The 14,578-nt window shown below is 56.2% G+C and overlaps 2 protein-coding genes across 6 annotated transcripts in view; one reads left to right on the forward strand and one right to left on the reverse strand.

Annotated features, from left to right (window-relative positions):
• Positions 1–7,871, forward strand: part of STAG3 (STAG3 cohesin complex component) — a 25,703-nt gene extending 17,832 nt beyond the window's left edge. The window contains exons 21-28 of the mRNA XM_088674585.1: positions 5,400–5,501; positions 5,819–5,964; positions 6,283–6,411; positions 6,511–6,692; positions 6,785–6,941; positions 7,024–7,116; positions 7,474–7,549; positions 7,863–7,871. Of these exons, the coding sequence (XP_088530711.1) occupies positions 5,400–5,501; positions 5,819–5,964; positions 6,283–6,411; positions 6,511–6,692; positions 6,785–6,941; positions 7,024–7,116; positions 7,474–7,549; positions 7,863–7,871 (894 nt within the window). The remainder of the gene's footprint in view (positions 1–5,399; positions 5,502–5,818; positions 5,965–6,282; positions 6,412–6,510; positions 6,693–6,784; positions 6,942–7,023; positions 7,117–7,473; positions 7,550–7,862) is intronic.
• Positions 7,228–14,555, reverse strand: AP4M1 (adaptor related protein complex 4 subunit mu 1). Of its 5 annotated transcripts, none has more exons than XM_035122430.3 (15): positions 14,315–14,555; positions 14,098–14,183; positions 13,895–14,004; positions 13,707–13,803; positions 13,023–13,133; positions 12,055–12,135; positions 10,186–10,248; positions 10,016–10,082; positions 9,363–9,416; positions 9,183–9,289; positions 9,008–9,099; positions 8,853–8,897; positions 8,722–8,772; positions 8,496–8,613; positions 7,228–8,387 (listed from the first exon to the last, which is right to left on the reverse strand). In XM_035122430.3, the coding sequence occupies exons 1-15, from the start codon at positions 14,370–14,372 to the stop codon at positions 8,187–8,189; spliced, it is 1,341 nt and encodes a 446-aa protein (XP_034978321.1). In that variant the 5' UTR covers positions 14,373–14,555; the 3' UTR covers positions 7,228–8,186. The 5 variants fall into 5 exon arrangements, with proteins under 5 accessions (XP_034978321.1, XP_088530951.1, XP_088530950.1 ...); XM_088674825.1 differs by having other exon boundaries at positions 13,895–14,001; positions 14,315–14,540; XM_088674824.1 differs by having other exon boundaries at positions 9,183–9,310; positions 13,895–14,001; positions 14,315–14,540.
• Positions 14,556–14,578: the final 23 nt, after the last annotated feature.

The following is a 14,578-nucleotide window of genomic DNA, read 5'->3' on the forward strand; positions in this document are numbered from 1 at the left end:
TTCCACCAAGAATTCCTCCTGTATTTGAGAGGCTGGGACCCACTCATTTTGGGATGGCGGGGCGTCCTCCCATGCCATGAGGTACTCCAGGCCCCCCACCCCTCTCCGTGAATCCAGGATGGCCGTGGCCTCATTGAGTTGCTCCCTGCCTTCCCTCTCCCCCCCTCCCTCGGGGGTTTGGTCGCTGTCAGCAGCGATCTATGAAACACTGGATGCACCCTCATGTCCTCTGGTAGTGCCAATCTGAAGGCCACCGGATTGACCTGTTGCGTGACCGTGAAGGGGCCCAGCCGTCTGGGCGCCAGCTTTTTGCACCTCCCTCTAATGGGAAGGCCCTCCGAGGACAACCAAACCTTGTCCCCCACCCTGATGACCTCCCCTTGTCGCCTGTGGCGATCTGCCCCCTTCTTGTACGCTTCCTTGGCCCTCTCCAAGTGCTCTCTGAGCTGTTGGTGCACCGTCTCTAGTTCCTCTGCCCAATCCTCTGCCCGTGGGCCCTCCTCCTCCTCCTCCCCCTCCCTCTCCGGGAAAGATCTGAGGTCGCGCCCATAATTGGCCTTAAAGGGCGACACCCCTGTGGAGACGTGCACTGCATTATTGTAGGCAAATTCCGCCAGTGGCAGGCGATCCACCCAGTCCGTTTGCCTCTGGCTGACGTAGCATCTCAGGTACTGCTGCAGAATGGCGTTGACCCTCTCCGCCTGTCCGTTAGTCTGCGGGTGTCTAGCCGTCGATAAGCTGACCTCCACCTGCAGGAGTTTCATGAGCCGCCTCCAGAACCTGGAAACAAATTGGCGGCCACGATCCGAAATAACCCTTAAAGGTAATCCATGCAGTCTGAAGACGTGGTCAACAAACAGTTTGGCTGTCTCTTCTGCAGAGACCGCCCTGGCACACGGTATAAAGTGGCACATTTTGGACATAAGGTCCACCACCACCAACACTGCGGTCTTGCCCCTGGATGCAGGCAGGTCCGTGATGAAGTCCATGGACACCACTTCCCACGGCCTGTGAGGTGTGGCTAAGGGCTCCAGCAATCCTGCTGGCGCTGCTCTGACTACCTTTGCCCGCTGGCAGGTGTCACAGCCCCGTACATAGTCTCTAACATCTTCCCGCACCCCTGGCCACCAGAAGTGTCTCATGACTAGGTGAGCGGTTTTGTCCCTTCCAAAATGACCCGCCGTCGGGTTGTCGTGCATCTGCTTGAGGATCTTACGTCTAAGCTGGGTCGTGGGCAGGTATAGTGCCCCCTTGTGGAAAAGCAGCCCCCTGCGTTCTGCAAAGTCTTTTGCCTGCACCCCCCCCCCTCTCAGTTCTCTGAAGATGCGGGAGGCAAACTCATCTGCTGCCGTCAGTGCTGTGAGTTCTGCCTCGCTCACCACTGCTGCTCCGCAGGACCATGCTGATGGGGGGGAAATGTGCCTGGGTGCTGGTGGCAACTCCTGCTCCATGTACTCTGGTTTGCGGGAGAGGGCATCTGCCCTGACGTTCTGCTCCCCCGGTATGTAGTGGATGGAGAAGTTGAAGTTCGAGAAGAACTCTGCCCACCGTATCTGCCGCTGGTTGAGCACCCTGGCTGTTCTCCAGAACTCCAGGTTCTTGTGGTCTGTGCACACCTGGATGGGGTGCTTGGCGCCCACCAGGAAGTGTCGCCAGTGCTGGAAAGCAGCGTGGATCGCAAGAAGTTCCCTATCAAACACCGTGTAGTTGCGTTCTGGCTGGGTCAGCTTCCTGGAGAAGAAGGCACAAGGTCTCCACTCTCTGTTGGCGTCCAGTTGCAACAGGATCGCTCCCAAAGCCCTGTCTGAAGCATCGGTCTCAACGCGTAGGGGCGCATCCTGCACCACGTGGAACAGGTTTTGGTCCGAAGCGAACACCCTCTTGAGGCTTTCGAACGCTGCTTGCGCCTCCTGTGTCCACCTGAACTTCTGCTTGCCTCTCAGGCAGTCCGTGATGGGAGCCGTAACCCGTGAGAAGTTCTTGATGAATTTCCTGTAGAAGTTGGCGAAGCCTAGGAGGCGTTGGGCATCTTTGCGCGTCCTGGGGCTGTGCCAGTCCAGGATGGCTTGTACCTTGTCCTTGTCCATCGCCAGCCCCTTGTCTGACAGTTTGTAGCCCAGGAAGTCTACTTCCCTGGTGTGAAACTTGCACTTCTCCAGCTTCACATACAGGTGGTTCTCCTTCAGGCGCTGCAACACCTCCCTGACATCCTTCACATGTTGCACTGGGTCGTTGGAATAGATAAGGATGTCATCCAGGAAGACCAAGCAGTTCTTGAAGAGGAGGGACCCCAGGACGTGGTGCATGAAGGCCTGGAAGCATGCTGAGCCCCCTTGCAACCCGAAGGGCATCACCAGATATTCAAAAGAGCCCAGGGGCGTGAACATCGTGGTTTTCCACTCATCGCCTTCCCGGATCCTGATTAAGTTGTACGCCCCCCTCAGGTCTAGCTTGGTGAAAATCTTGCCCCTGCGTGCCGCTGTCAGGAGATCGTCCACTCTGGGCATGGGGAAAGCCACTGGCTCTGTCACTGAATTCAGTCGTCTAAAATCCACCACAAGGCGGCGCTGTTGCGTGTCTTTCTTGTCCACCCAGAAGACCGGGCTGCCCCCTGCTGCCTTGCTTTCTCTGATGAACCCCCGTTTGAGGTTCTTGTCTATAAACGCACGCAGATCCTCCAGCTCCTGATCTGACATGGCGTACAGCTTGGCTGGGGGTATCGTTGCCCCTGGCACCAGGTTGATCTGGCAGTCAAAAGACCTGTGTGGGGGCAGGTGGTCGGACTCCGCTTCGCTGAAGACCTCCTGCAGGTCCCAGTATGGTTTGGGTATCGCCTCACCCCCTTTGACGTGCATGGTGGCCACCGTGGCTATTGGAGGCCCCTCCCCTGGTTGGTGCTGCATGCAATGTTCCAGACAAAAGTCCGACCCAAACGTGATGCATCTCTGGTGCCAACTGATGGAGGGGTCGTGGCGCGCCAGCTAGCTCATGCCCAAGACGATGGGGGGGTCTGAGATGGTGGTGACGTTGAATGCCAGTGTCTCAGAGTGCCTTCCCACCGTCATTCTCATGGGGGGGGGTTTGATGAGTGATGGCCCCTCCCAGCAGCTCCCTGCCGTCAATGGTGGCTACGTGCAAGGGAAAGTCCAGCTGCAGAAGCTGTATTTGGTGCTCTTCTGCAAAGTTTCTCGAGAAGAAGTTGGCAGATGCACCACTGTCAATTAAGGCGAGGACTGTCAGGGGATAGCCATTTGGGAGCGTTAACGTCACTTCTAGAACCACTCCTGCTCTGGGAGGGGTGGGCTGGCTCTGCTCCGCGCTGTGCGGGTGGGTGGGCTGGGGCTGTTGTCTGCTGACTGCGCCTGGCTGCTGCCCCTTGTCTCCTGCAACCAGGCTTTCCCGTTTCCCTGCTGTGGTGCTGCGTCAGTGGGGGAGGGCACCACCGTTCCCGCCTTTCCTTGCCACTCTCTGCGATGTGGGCAGTCTCTGACGAGATGCTGGGGGGAGTTGCAGAGAAAGCAATTCCCGCCCCTTCCCTCCTTGCGTCTTGTCGCCGCTGGGGTTTGAAAAGCCCGCGCGCGCTATCAATTTGCATGGGTTCCTGGTCCTGGCTGGTCCCAGGCGTGGCTTGGAAGGGTTGTTGGGGGAGTGGCTTCTCCTGCGACCGTGGGAACCAAGCCCGCTTTGCGCGCGTTGCTTGCTTGTCGTTCCACCGGGATTCCTGTCTCACCCCCACCGCCAGAGCCGCTTTGCTCAGCTGATCCATATTACTGGGCTTTGGACCTCTCGAGAGCTCATCTTTCACATCCTCATTCAACCCCAGGTAGAACGCCGCTTCCATCGGAGGCGAGTGCAGTTCCCACCCCAGTCGGTGCACTAGCATGGTGAATCTCGCCCAATATTCGCGAACTGTCATTGTTCTTTGCCTTAAATTATGCAGTTCCTCCTTGGTCTGGTCCATATGACTATCGGACGCATACATAGTTTTTAAAGCCTCTAGAAATAGTTTGACATTCTTCATGCAAGGATTTTTTGTCGCAATTAACGGTCTTAGCCACTCCCTGGCTGCCCCTGTAAGGTGTTCCACAATAAACGCTACCCTGTGCTCATCATCAGGGAACTCATCATGGTGCAGCTCAAGAGCATACACGATCTCAGTCTCAAAGCCATGATATTCCCTCGGGTCTCCATTGAACTTGCTTACTAGGGTTCCCGCTCTCCTTCCTGGCAGCACTTGGAGTTGGGGGGCCCCTCCCGCCTTGTTTTTCTCGGCATCCAGCTTGTTTTGGAGCTCTACCGCCACCGCCCTTAATTGCTGCTCTTTTTCCTGAAGCGCTCTCACCTGTTCCGCAAGTTGTAGCCGGTCCTCCTGGACCTTCTTGGTTTCTTCTTTAGCTGCCTTTAATTCCCCCTGTGCCTGCAGCGCCTGTTGCTGCAGGTCCTGTTGGGCTTTCTCCGCGATCTGCCGCCATTTCTCCACCTCTGACGCACTCATCCCGGCAACTCCAAAGTAGCCCAAAAAAAGATTCGGAGGTTGCTGTCACAGTGGCCGGAGCGGGCTACTTCAGAGTAACGATTCTACACAGCTCTGCATTTTATTCTTTTATTGGTGCTGCGTATTTACAGTGCTGAAGTCATTGCTATATACACGGAGCTATGTGTTCAGTCGGGTTCAGAACCTCCGAATGGCTTTTGGCGCGTCTTTCTCCAACACAAAAGCCTCGGTAGACCCATCCTCTTTCCTCTCCTCTTTCTGCGCAATTCCGGAGTTGGGGGGATGGGTCTCCCCCCCTTATTTGCCCCTTCCTGTTCCACCTGAGACCCTGGCTCCGCTACCTTGCCTGAGCCTCGGACACGACTTCCTGCTTCCCCACTGGAATCGGAACTCTCTCTGCTTTCCCCTGTGCTCGGGGATGGGCTTGAACTCAGGAGGGGAGGGACTTCGCGATATCCCCTGTCCCTCACAGTTCCCTCTGCCTGTGCTCCAGCCCAGCCCCTTGGCAGCCTTCAGAGCCCAGTCAAAGGCATCTCAATGGCCCCTGAGTGCTGTGCTTTGGGGGCCTGAGGTGTCTCACGCAGGTTGCCAGCTGCTGTCCAGCTGCCTGATTTTCCAGTTAACCAAAATAGCCAGCCAGTGTATTGTTCACAGAAGCAAAACTTGAAATGCATAAGTCATGGCTCTTGGGCATAAGTGGATGTTTGGAAGCCCATTTCCAGTTGGACTCTAGCCAAGGAGTGCTGCCTGCTAGGACTATTGCCCATCCTTACCCATCCCATCATAGGGAATAGACCTTTCTGTGTGTTTCTCTATGGCTTAAGCCTCTGCCCTGGGACTGGAGTGACGTTAGTGTTCTTCCCACTGTTGCTTCTTTCTCTGAATCACTCTTTGCCCCCACCAGTCCTACGACAACTACGGGGACATCATCAAGGCGACACTGAATGAGACCCGCCAGATTGACCGGACCGAATGGGCTCACACGCTGCTACTTACTCTGCAGCAGGTAATGGGGAAAGGAGCCAAGAGGTTGGGGAGAGGCCTTGGGTGACACTCCCTTGCCCTTCCAGTGTGGTGTAGGGGTTAAGAGCGGTAGACTCCTAATCTGGGGAACCGGGTTCGTGTCTCCGCTCCTCCCCATGCAGCTGCTGGGTGACCTTGGGCTAGTCACACTTCTCTGAAGTCTCTCAGCCCCACTCACCTCACAGAGTGTCTGTTGTGGGGGAGGAGGGGAAAATAGATTGTTAGCTGCTTTGAGACTCCTTCGGGTAGTGATAAAGCGGGATATCAAATCCAAACTCTTCTTCTTCTTCTTCCTCCTAGTTGCTGACTCAGCTGCTTCTGGAGCAGGGACCTGCAGGCATCAACTCGGCCACCTTCCTGGAGATCCGGGATTTGGCACGGCGCTTCTCTCTGCTCTTTGGGCTGCACCAGCTGCAGAACCGCTCCGCCCTTGTCACACTGCATAAGTGAGGATGCTGCTGCCAGAGGCTTCTCCTGTCTTGCAGGGTGTGGGAAGTAGTGGGGGGGCAGGTGACACGAAGCCAGTTGAGCAGGTGGAAGGGTGGGACTTGGGAAGCCAGAGATGGCTGGTCCACTGGCTCAGTGCTCTCTACATCAACTGGCAGTGGCCTTGCAGGGTTCTGCCTGCAATGGACCTGGGCGCAAAGTAGCTGCTTCTGCCCTGAAGCACAGCCTTGCCCAGTTCCCAGGTGTGGGAAGGGCAAGCCAAGAGGGTGGCTCCCCAGGCCCAGGAGGCATCCCGACTGCACTTTCATTTGCCATAGGGATGGGATAAAGTTTGCCTTCCAAGAACAGGTGGCCTCCGACTCAAGGCTGGACCTTGTCCACTTGCCCTTCTTGGAGCTGCTGAGCGAGTTTTCTCCACGGCTGTTGTCTCCCGACAAAGCCTTACTGTGAGTGACTTGCGAGGGAAGAGGGGAGGCTGGAAGGTCCCTGTGCCCTTCGGCTCCTTTCTCTGCTGTTAAGCCTAACGCACCTCCTCCCTCTGGCAGCCTGTCCTACCTCAAGAAGATCAGCCAGGCACATCTGTCCTCCCGACATGGAGAAGAGCACCTCTGGGGCTCGCTCCTGATCTATCAGCGCTCCTTGAGCCCCCAGGAGGAGACAGCCCCCTCACCAGATGCACCTGCCCAGCAGAAGCCTGGACCACCTGCCAAGAGGCGGCACCTGAATGGTGGGAGGCGGAATGGAGGGGGGCAGGGGGGTGGTGCTTGTACGGCTGCAGAGTTGGAAGTGGAAACGGCCATGTTTCTCCTGCCTTGGCAGAGTCCCTTGGGCATAGCGATACCAGTTTCTCCTCCACTTCCGGCAGCCGCTTACAGAGCCCCTTGCTGACATCCACCACCCTGCGGAGAAAAGGCCACTCAGCTGCCCAGCTGCTGGGCCAGGAGGACTCGGGCTCCGAGTCGGAGTTTGTGCAAAGGTGAGCTGGGCTGGGGGTGGGCTGGGACTTGCTAGCACCCTCCCTGCAGGTGGCTTGACTTGCTTCTCTTCTGCCTTTTCAGCCAACCACCGCTGGGGCCGCAGCAGCGCCACAAAGCTCCTCGCCGCCAGCTGCAGCCCAAGAATCGTGGCAGCCTAGGCCCGCAGCTGGGGTGGTAAGTTTGTCTGGGAAGCTGGAGAGCGGGCAATAGGGTTTCGCCACGAGGCCTCTGGTAATGTAATGTTTTCCATGAGAGAAGAACAAGTGATACAAGATTCTGTATACATTATTTTATGGGTTTGTGGTTTTATTCATTAATATGAATAGTCATTATTACAATAAAGCTAAGCTGCTTGGCATCTGTGCATCCAGAGAGAGATTCCTGTGACCAGATGGTCTTTGCAGGGCAGCTGTGGAAAGGCAGAGGCGGGACAGGCACCAGCTTGGAGCCATCCAGACTGCCTCCCCAACATGGCCAGGCAGCAAATGTCGCTTTGCTGGGCCAAGACATGCCTCTGTTTCTGCCTCACAGGCTGACCCTGATGGAAGTGGGAGAGGCGGTGGTGGAAGAGTCTGAGACCAGCGAGGAGGAGGTCGCCTTTGGCAAGGTGAAAAGAAGCCCCTGGCAATGGGGGGGGGGAGAATGATGCCTGCCCCCAGGTCCCCTGAGAGCCCCAGCCAGCCTGACCTGCAGCACCTGGTCCTCCTTGCGCCCTGGTTTCCCTCTTGGGGGCGGGAGGAAGGGCTGCTTTTGGCTTTGCTGGAGTGACTCCACTTTGGCCCGCCTGGCTTCTGTCCGCAGGAGTCAGAGCTGAGGCCTCTCCTTGCTTGCAGGATCTTACCTAATGGCTTCTTAAAGGATAAATGAGCGGGGCAGAGCAATATGGCTCCCCTTAACACCTGCTTTCCCTTTTCCTGCAGGATTCCTGAGGTAGGCTCCCCCCTCACAGTTTCTCAGGGGGCTCTATGCTGCGCTGCCCCTCCTGGGGTTGGAAGCTTCAGTTGCTTGTTGCCAGTGCTGTTTGTCTAATTGACGATCTGTTTTTGGTGCCTTAGGGGCTCTCCTTGCCCCCATTTGTTGTTTTGCACTTGAGGTTTTGCCTCAGCTGCTCTCACTTGTGAGACTATTTCTGTTCTGCTGTTGGCTGAGAAATAAAACTGTTTATGGAAAACTTTTGGTGCCTGCAATGAGGCTGCTTTGACGGGGGCTGGCGAGGGATGTTGCACAGTTGGGCCCTAATGCATCTACCCTGCGCTGAGGCGGATGACGTAGGAATCGCTGTGGGTCATGTAGCGCACCCAGCGGTGAGGGAGGCTCGGCTGCGGCCCCACAAAGCGCAGGAAGCGGATCTGCAGACCAGACGATGTGTGTGCTGGCACCTCAAAGGAGAGGTTGGCAGGGCCCAACTCCAGCAGCCGCGCCCGGCTCAGCCCTGGCACCTCTAGCTGCAAAACAGACGCACATGATTGGGGCAGCAGCAGCTGGAGGGTCACCATTGTGGGGCTTCCCTCCATTGCTGCACCAACTGCCGGGGGCCCCGGTTAACCCCTTACCTTGAAAAGAGCTGAGAGCTGGGAGCCACCTTGGACTCTGGGAATGACCCACTTGATGGACTTTGTGGAGGGCTGAAAGGTGGCGGACTGCTCAGGACTGCTCAGCTCCTGGGAGAGGCTGGGGGTGGGGGAACAGCCGTGAGAGAGGGAGAGAGCACCAAGCAGGGGCACAAGGACACCTGCCATGTTGGAAGGGGCCTTGCAGCAGCCGCCCCCCTCACCTTACCTTAGAGTGGCCTTAGGCACAGGCAAGTGGAGGTGGATGTTCACTGCATGGCTGAAAGAGATGGGACCCGTAAGTGGGGCAGAGCAGGGTGAAGCTAGCCCCCCCCCCCAAACTACAGGGAAGGACTCTACCTTTTTGGTGACAAGTCACAGCGAAGCTTGAGGTAGATCTGCACTCTGCAGGGGCGGAAAAGGTGCATGGTGAGGCAGGGCTGGGGGGGGCGCCCCATTGTCCTCCTCAAAAGCACTTTGAGGGCTGCTTGAGGTGGCAGCCAGGCCCCACTCACCGGCCATTGGGGTCGTGGTTGATGGTGGGGAAAAGATGGAAGGGCAAGGCCGCAGGGGTGTCATCCGCCAGCTGGTACTGCATCAGAGTCAGCTGCTCAAAGAAGGACAGGGCTCAGCTGGTGGGCTTCTCCCAATCCCCATGGGCCCAGCCCCCCCCCCCCGGCTTGCCTTTACCTCCCCTTGGCTGGGGTTTACGCGGAGGATGCGGCTGCGCTCAAATTCGTCCAGCTTGACGGAGCTGTGGAAGGAGCACTCGTCCACCCGCACTGCTGTGCCATAGCCTGGGTGCAAAGCAAGAGAGGCTTTAGGGGGGGCAGCTCCTGAGGTTCTGTGGGGCGCAGGGGGCACACTCACCTCGCAGCTCAGTCTTGCCCACACAGAACTCTTCAGTGAGGCCAACCCGCATCTCTGCAGGGGAGAAAAGGGCACAGCCTCCATGAGTTCTAGTTCCTCAAGGGGCATTTCCCCCCCAGGGAGGAGGAGAGCCCTCGCTGCCTCGTGGCTCCAAGCAGGAGCTGCTTCTCTCCCTCATGGCTGCTCAGTTTTTATCCTTCAGCTTATTTGCAACTGAGGTCGCCCTGCCCCATGGTGATGGGGCAGTGGGTACACTTAACTTGCACAAGGCCTGCCTAGCGGGAAAGTGGGAGGGAGGAACCCCCATTCCCTGCAAGAAATGAACCTTCACAGTAGGGCCAGTGTCACATCTCCCTGCAGCAGAAATCCCTATTTCTAGGCACACACACACACCCAACATGGCATGGATTCCTTGGTCACTTTGCACCATCCTTTCCAGGAGCCTCCAGAGAAATATCCTGCCCCAGACTGGCAGCCTCTAAAGGAGCAGCCCCTAGGACAAATCTGCCCCCCCCCCCGGTCCTGGCTTGTCCTCTGAAAACCCGCCAGGCGCTTTACTTTCTGATGGGCAGATAAAGGGAGGCGCAAGCAGAAGCTATCCGACTCAGCGGCTGCCCTCCCTGGTCAGGACATGTCTGAGGGAATTTACTCACCGGAGCAGCCAGGAAAGAAACTCTTGAGGCGGATTTCCCCTTGTATGTCAGTCTTCATGGGGGTTCCCTGGAGGGAAGAGGCACAGGGCTCAGGGTCTCCACCTGGGCAGTGCTATGGGGTCAGGGAAGAGCTGTGCAAGAGGGAATCTCTGGCGCTGCTTTCGACTTACGTTCGCTGCAATGATGACCGTGAGACGCTCCACTACGTCCAGGAAGACCTCTGGCCGCGAACTCTGGAGGAAGAGACAGGACAGCTCTGCTGGGGCTCTTGCATTGCAGGGGACTCAACTAGATGGCCCTTGGGGGTCCCTTCCAACCCTACAGTTCTGCAATTCTGTTCTCACAGTGGCCAGGCAAATGCTTCTCCGAAGCCCACCGGCAGGCAAAGGATGGCAGCAAGTCCCCCTCTCATGCTCTCTGTGTTGGGGGCCGGGGAGGATTCTGGCTGGGTGAAGGTGCCCTTCTTCCTGCTTGCCTGAATGAATCTTCCACCAGTTTCTAAGCCCCATTTGGGTTCTGATACCAGAAGAGAAAGAAAACCCTCTCCTAGCCCCTTTCTCTGCACTTCTGCCTTTTTTTTCTGAACTACCAAGCCCCAAACACAACTTTCCTCATGGGGGAGTCGCTCCACCTGCTTGATAATTTTGGTTGACCTTTTCCAAACGTTTCCCAGCTCTGCAATATTTATCTTGCAGGGGGTTGACCTAGATGATTTTGGGGTACATTCAAACTGCAGTTCTAGGATTCTAGGTGCAACAACCAGAACTGAACTTGGTGTGTTGATGATGATGATGATGATGATAATAATAATAATAATTTATTATTTATACCCCGCCCATCTGGCCGGGCCCCCCCCCCCGCCACTCTGGGCAGCTTCCAACACACATTAAAATACATTGGTGCCTCGCAAGACCAATTTAATTCGTTCCAGGACTCAATTCGTCCTACGAAAAATTTGTCTTGCGAGTCACGGTTTCCCATAGAAATGCATTGAAACTTCATGCGTTCCTATGGGCTCCAGGGGACTGGCGGCGGCGGCGCTTGCTCTCTTGGCCGCTTCTCCCCCTGCAGCCACGCCGCGGACACCCAGGAGCATGCGCCTTCTCCGAAGCTCCGTCCGATGTCGGCTGTGTGCGAGGCGGCGGGGGGAGAAGCGGAGAATAAGGATCCGCTTCTCCCCCGCCACCACGCCGCAGACACCTGGGAGCATCGGATGGGGCTTCGGAGAAGCGCTACGCCTTCCCCGAAGCCCCGTCTAATGTCGGCTGTCAGCTTCCTGCACTGACAGCTGATTTTCCTTTGACGCCTTCTCGTGCTACATTCTATGGCCGTGCTTCGCAAGATAAAGCGGTGGCCATAGAAAACCTCATCGTCTTGCGAGTCCCTCGCGCAAGGCAAAACTCATTCGTCTTGCAAGTTTTTCGTTTTGCGAGGCATTCATATTGCGAGGTATCACTGTACATTAAAATATCACAGATTAAAAACTTCTCTAAACAGGGCTGCCTTTAGGTATTTTCTAAGTTGTTTATCTCTCTGACCTCCGATGGGAGGCTGTTCCACAGGGTGCCACTACCAAGAAGGCCCTCTGCCTGGTTCCCTGTAGCTTTGCTTCTCGCAGTGAGGGAACCGCCAGGAGGCCCTTGGCGCTGGATCTCAAGTGTCTGGGCTGAACGATGGGGGTGGAATCGCTCCTCCAGATATACAGGACCGAGGCCATTTAGGGCTTTAAAGGTCAGCACCAACACTTTGAATTGTGCTCGGAAACGTAATGGGAGCCAATGTGTTAATGCCATAGAATTGTAGGCTGATACCATGGCATTACGATAGTGGTGGTTTCAGATTATGGGTGGGAGACTGAGGCATTTGTTGCATCATTGCTTTATTTGGTATAAGTTGTTTATTTTAAAGTTATTGTAACTTTTTATATGGGATCTGATTACTAAAATAAATAAATGCTTGTTGGCAGTCGGCACAACTCCAGCCCTGCAAGCACCTTTGGGGAGGTTTTGCTGAGTGACTCAAGATACGGGGCATCTTACCTGTTCCCCCCGCAGGGACAGGACAGGACGGGCAGCTGCGCAACTGGGAGCCACTTTGCTTTGCTGTGTATCTGCTCCAAACTGGATCCACAAGAAATAATTATTATTGAAAACGGATGTTAATCTGAGTCCTGTGAAGCTGAAAGAGTCCTCAGCTCTGTGAACAGCAGAGCAGCTTATTGCAGACTCTCAGTGACAGTGTGTGAGATCTTGGAGAATGCCACAACATCCACATAATAAGATGCTACAGAACACAAAGAGGAAAAGAGCAATGGCACCCCAACATTACTGGGAGTGAGGCTGGAATGCAGCAGAGGCTGTACCATCATAATAAATGCTTGAAAAGCAGAGGTCACCAATATACTTTACCCAGAGCACTTATGCAATGCCCGTTGTTTATTGGGGTGGGGACCATTTTCCAGCCAGTGGGCTGGATCCTTAGCTCCTTCAACCACTGTCAGCCATTTTGGCAGTATGGCTGGGAGAAGCCCCTGTGCAAAATCTTGGATTATCACTGGCAGTCAGTGTAGAAAACACAGCTTGAGGAACCAGCAGTGGGACTGGCATACCCAACGTGTTCGAAGAGGTGTTATACATAGGCTTTGTTTCAACACTGAACCCACCACCCTCTCTTTCCTGCTTTCTTTCCTTGCAGCCTCACTTTGCCCATCTAGCAGGAGGCGGCTTTGGCTGCAGTGTCGGAGAGGCACCCAGAGCAGAGCCATTTCTTAGCATTTTCAGGCTAAGCATGACAAATCCAGCCCAAGGGATCTTGACAACTGGACAGAAGCGCATGGCCACATGCACAGTCTTGTGCTGTGCAAGCAAGTCTCCCTCATCTAGCAGCTGGGGCTTCTCGGGAAGAGCTGATCTTTAGAAGCTAAAAGGCTTTAGGTGACCTCAATGCCAGGTTGCCATTCACTCCCATGGAGCCCATTTCTGGGTCTTGCACTACCAGCCCCACTCACCAGGCCCACCGTACTGAGGTCGAGAAGGCTGAAGGGCTGGCTGAGCACAGGCTCCATCTGGATGAAGTTCTTCAGCACGTCAGGCGCTGTTGTCTGGATGTAGCCATAATCCTGAGGGGAGGGGAGAGTTGTGGGTGCAACCAGTTCCCTCCTTCCCTTCCCCTTTGTGCCCCAAGAGAGAAAACACCTGGAAGCATCTATGCAGCAGGATTACTAGCCATGCACAGATTTGATCAAAGGAAATCACTTAAGATAGAAAGCCAATAATGGCTATGGGGGGGGGGGTCAAGTGGTAGCCTCCTCATCCCAACTTCAGATAGAAGCGGATCTAATGCCAGGCGCTGCCCTTTTAAAATGGTTTGCATGAATGGACCCTTCCTCCGCAATGGCCCTATTCTGGCTTGGGACCATGGTGCCCCCCTACCCAACTTTCCTGATGAGGTGTCACACATTTTGATCCTTGAAGCTGGATGTGAGCCTGTTGGCACCTCTGGTATCTTCTTCCTCTTACACGGTGGATGTCCTTACCCTGCGTTCTGCGGAAACTGCTACGAATTTGTCATGGCCTTGTTTGATATTGGAGCTTTTTGCACTGGCTGGCCATCCTGGCAGGTGCCATTTATTTGCATGGGGCAGCTGGCTTGCTGTCAAAAGGGGGCCTGGTGCACCCCACACCCCACCTACCAAGAGCTCATCCAGGAGTTCGTAGATGAGTGCAAAGTTCAGGCTGACAGTCTTCTCACTCAGAGAGCCACAGTAGTCCCGGAGGAGAGTCACCAGCCTGGAGGCAGGAGGGAGTACTGGTGTCAACAGTGGGGTCCCCTCAGCGCCCCGCCTGTGCCCCGCCTGTGCCCCCCAGGCAGCAGTCTCACCGGTTGAGGAACTCGACAGCTGTGAAGGGAGAGGTGCTGGGAAGCAATGTCGCCACGAAGTACAGCCCGGCGTGGCGCACGTGCGCGAAGTGGAGTCCCTGGCGCGCCTGCTGGAGGAAAGGAAGGAGGAGAGGGGTGTCAGTCAGCGTCGCCCCGCTTCTCCTTGCAAGACACAGAGCCCCCCACCCTGCCCGCTTCTCTACCATGAAAACGGGCGCCTGGTCCCCCGGCAGCGCAGCAATCTTCTGGCAAAAGGTATCGACCAGCTCGGAGTCGCCGTCGCCGCGGACTGAGGGGGGGGATCAAGGAAAAAGGGGGGGAGTCAGAGCCCGCTCGGTCCCCCTGCGCCCGGGGCCCCTCTGCCCTCCCCTTCCCCAGCTGCCGGGCTGTTGTGCGGGCCAAGGAGCGCGTGGAGGATACAGTCCTTATAGAGGAGGCGGTCGCCCTTGGCGGAGAGCACGAAGACCTGAGGCAGCATCGTCGCGGAGGGAGGAGGAGGAGGAGGGCGAGCCGGACACTCTGCACATGACCCGGAGAGCCCGGCGGAAGGAGATTCCGGGTCCGGGGCTGGGTATACAGATCCCTTTTACGCCCGCCCCCTACATCCGGGACCTCCGCTCTTTTCGGAAGCTGGCCGCCGTCAAGTGACAGCTTGCCGTACAGAGGGAGAGGAGGGGGAAAGTC

This window comes from Zootoca vivipara, chromosome 7 (assembly GCF_965207765.1).
Source record: "Zootoca vivipara chromosome 7, rZooViv2.hap1.1, whole genome shotgun sequence".
Lineage (NCBI taxonomy): Eukaryota > Metazoa > Chordata > Lepidosauria > Squamata > Lacertidae > Zootoca > Zootoca vivipara.

Excerpts from the sequence above, each read along its gene's own strand:
- AP4M1 (XM_088674822.1), bottom strand. The coding sequence starts at position 14,372 with ATGCTGCCTCAGGTCTTCGTGCTCTCCGCCAAGGGCGACCGCCTCCTC. Across the intron at positions 8,773-8,852 it reads TGTGACTTGTCACCAAAAAG|CCATGCAGTGAACATCCACC; the intron begins GTAGAGTCCTTC and ends CATCTCTTTCAG. Across the intron at positions 8,614-8,721 it reads GTGCCTAAGGCCACTCTAAG|CCTCTCCCAGGAGCTGAGCA; the intron begins GTAAGGTGAGGG and ends CCCCACCCCCAG.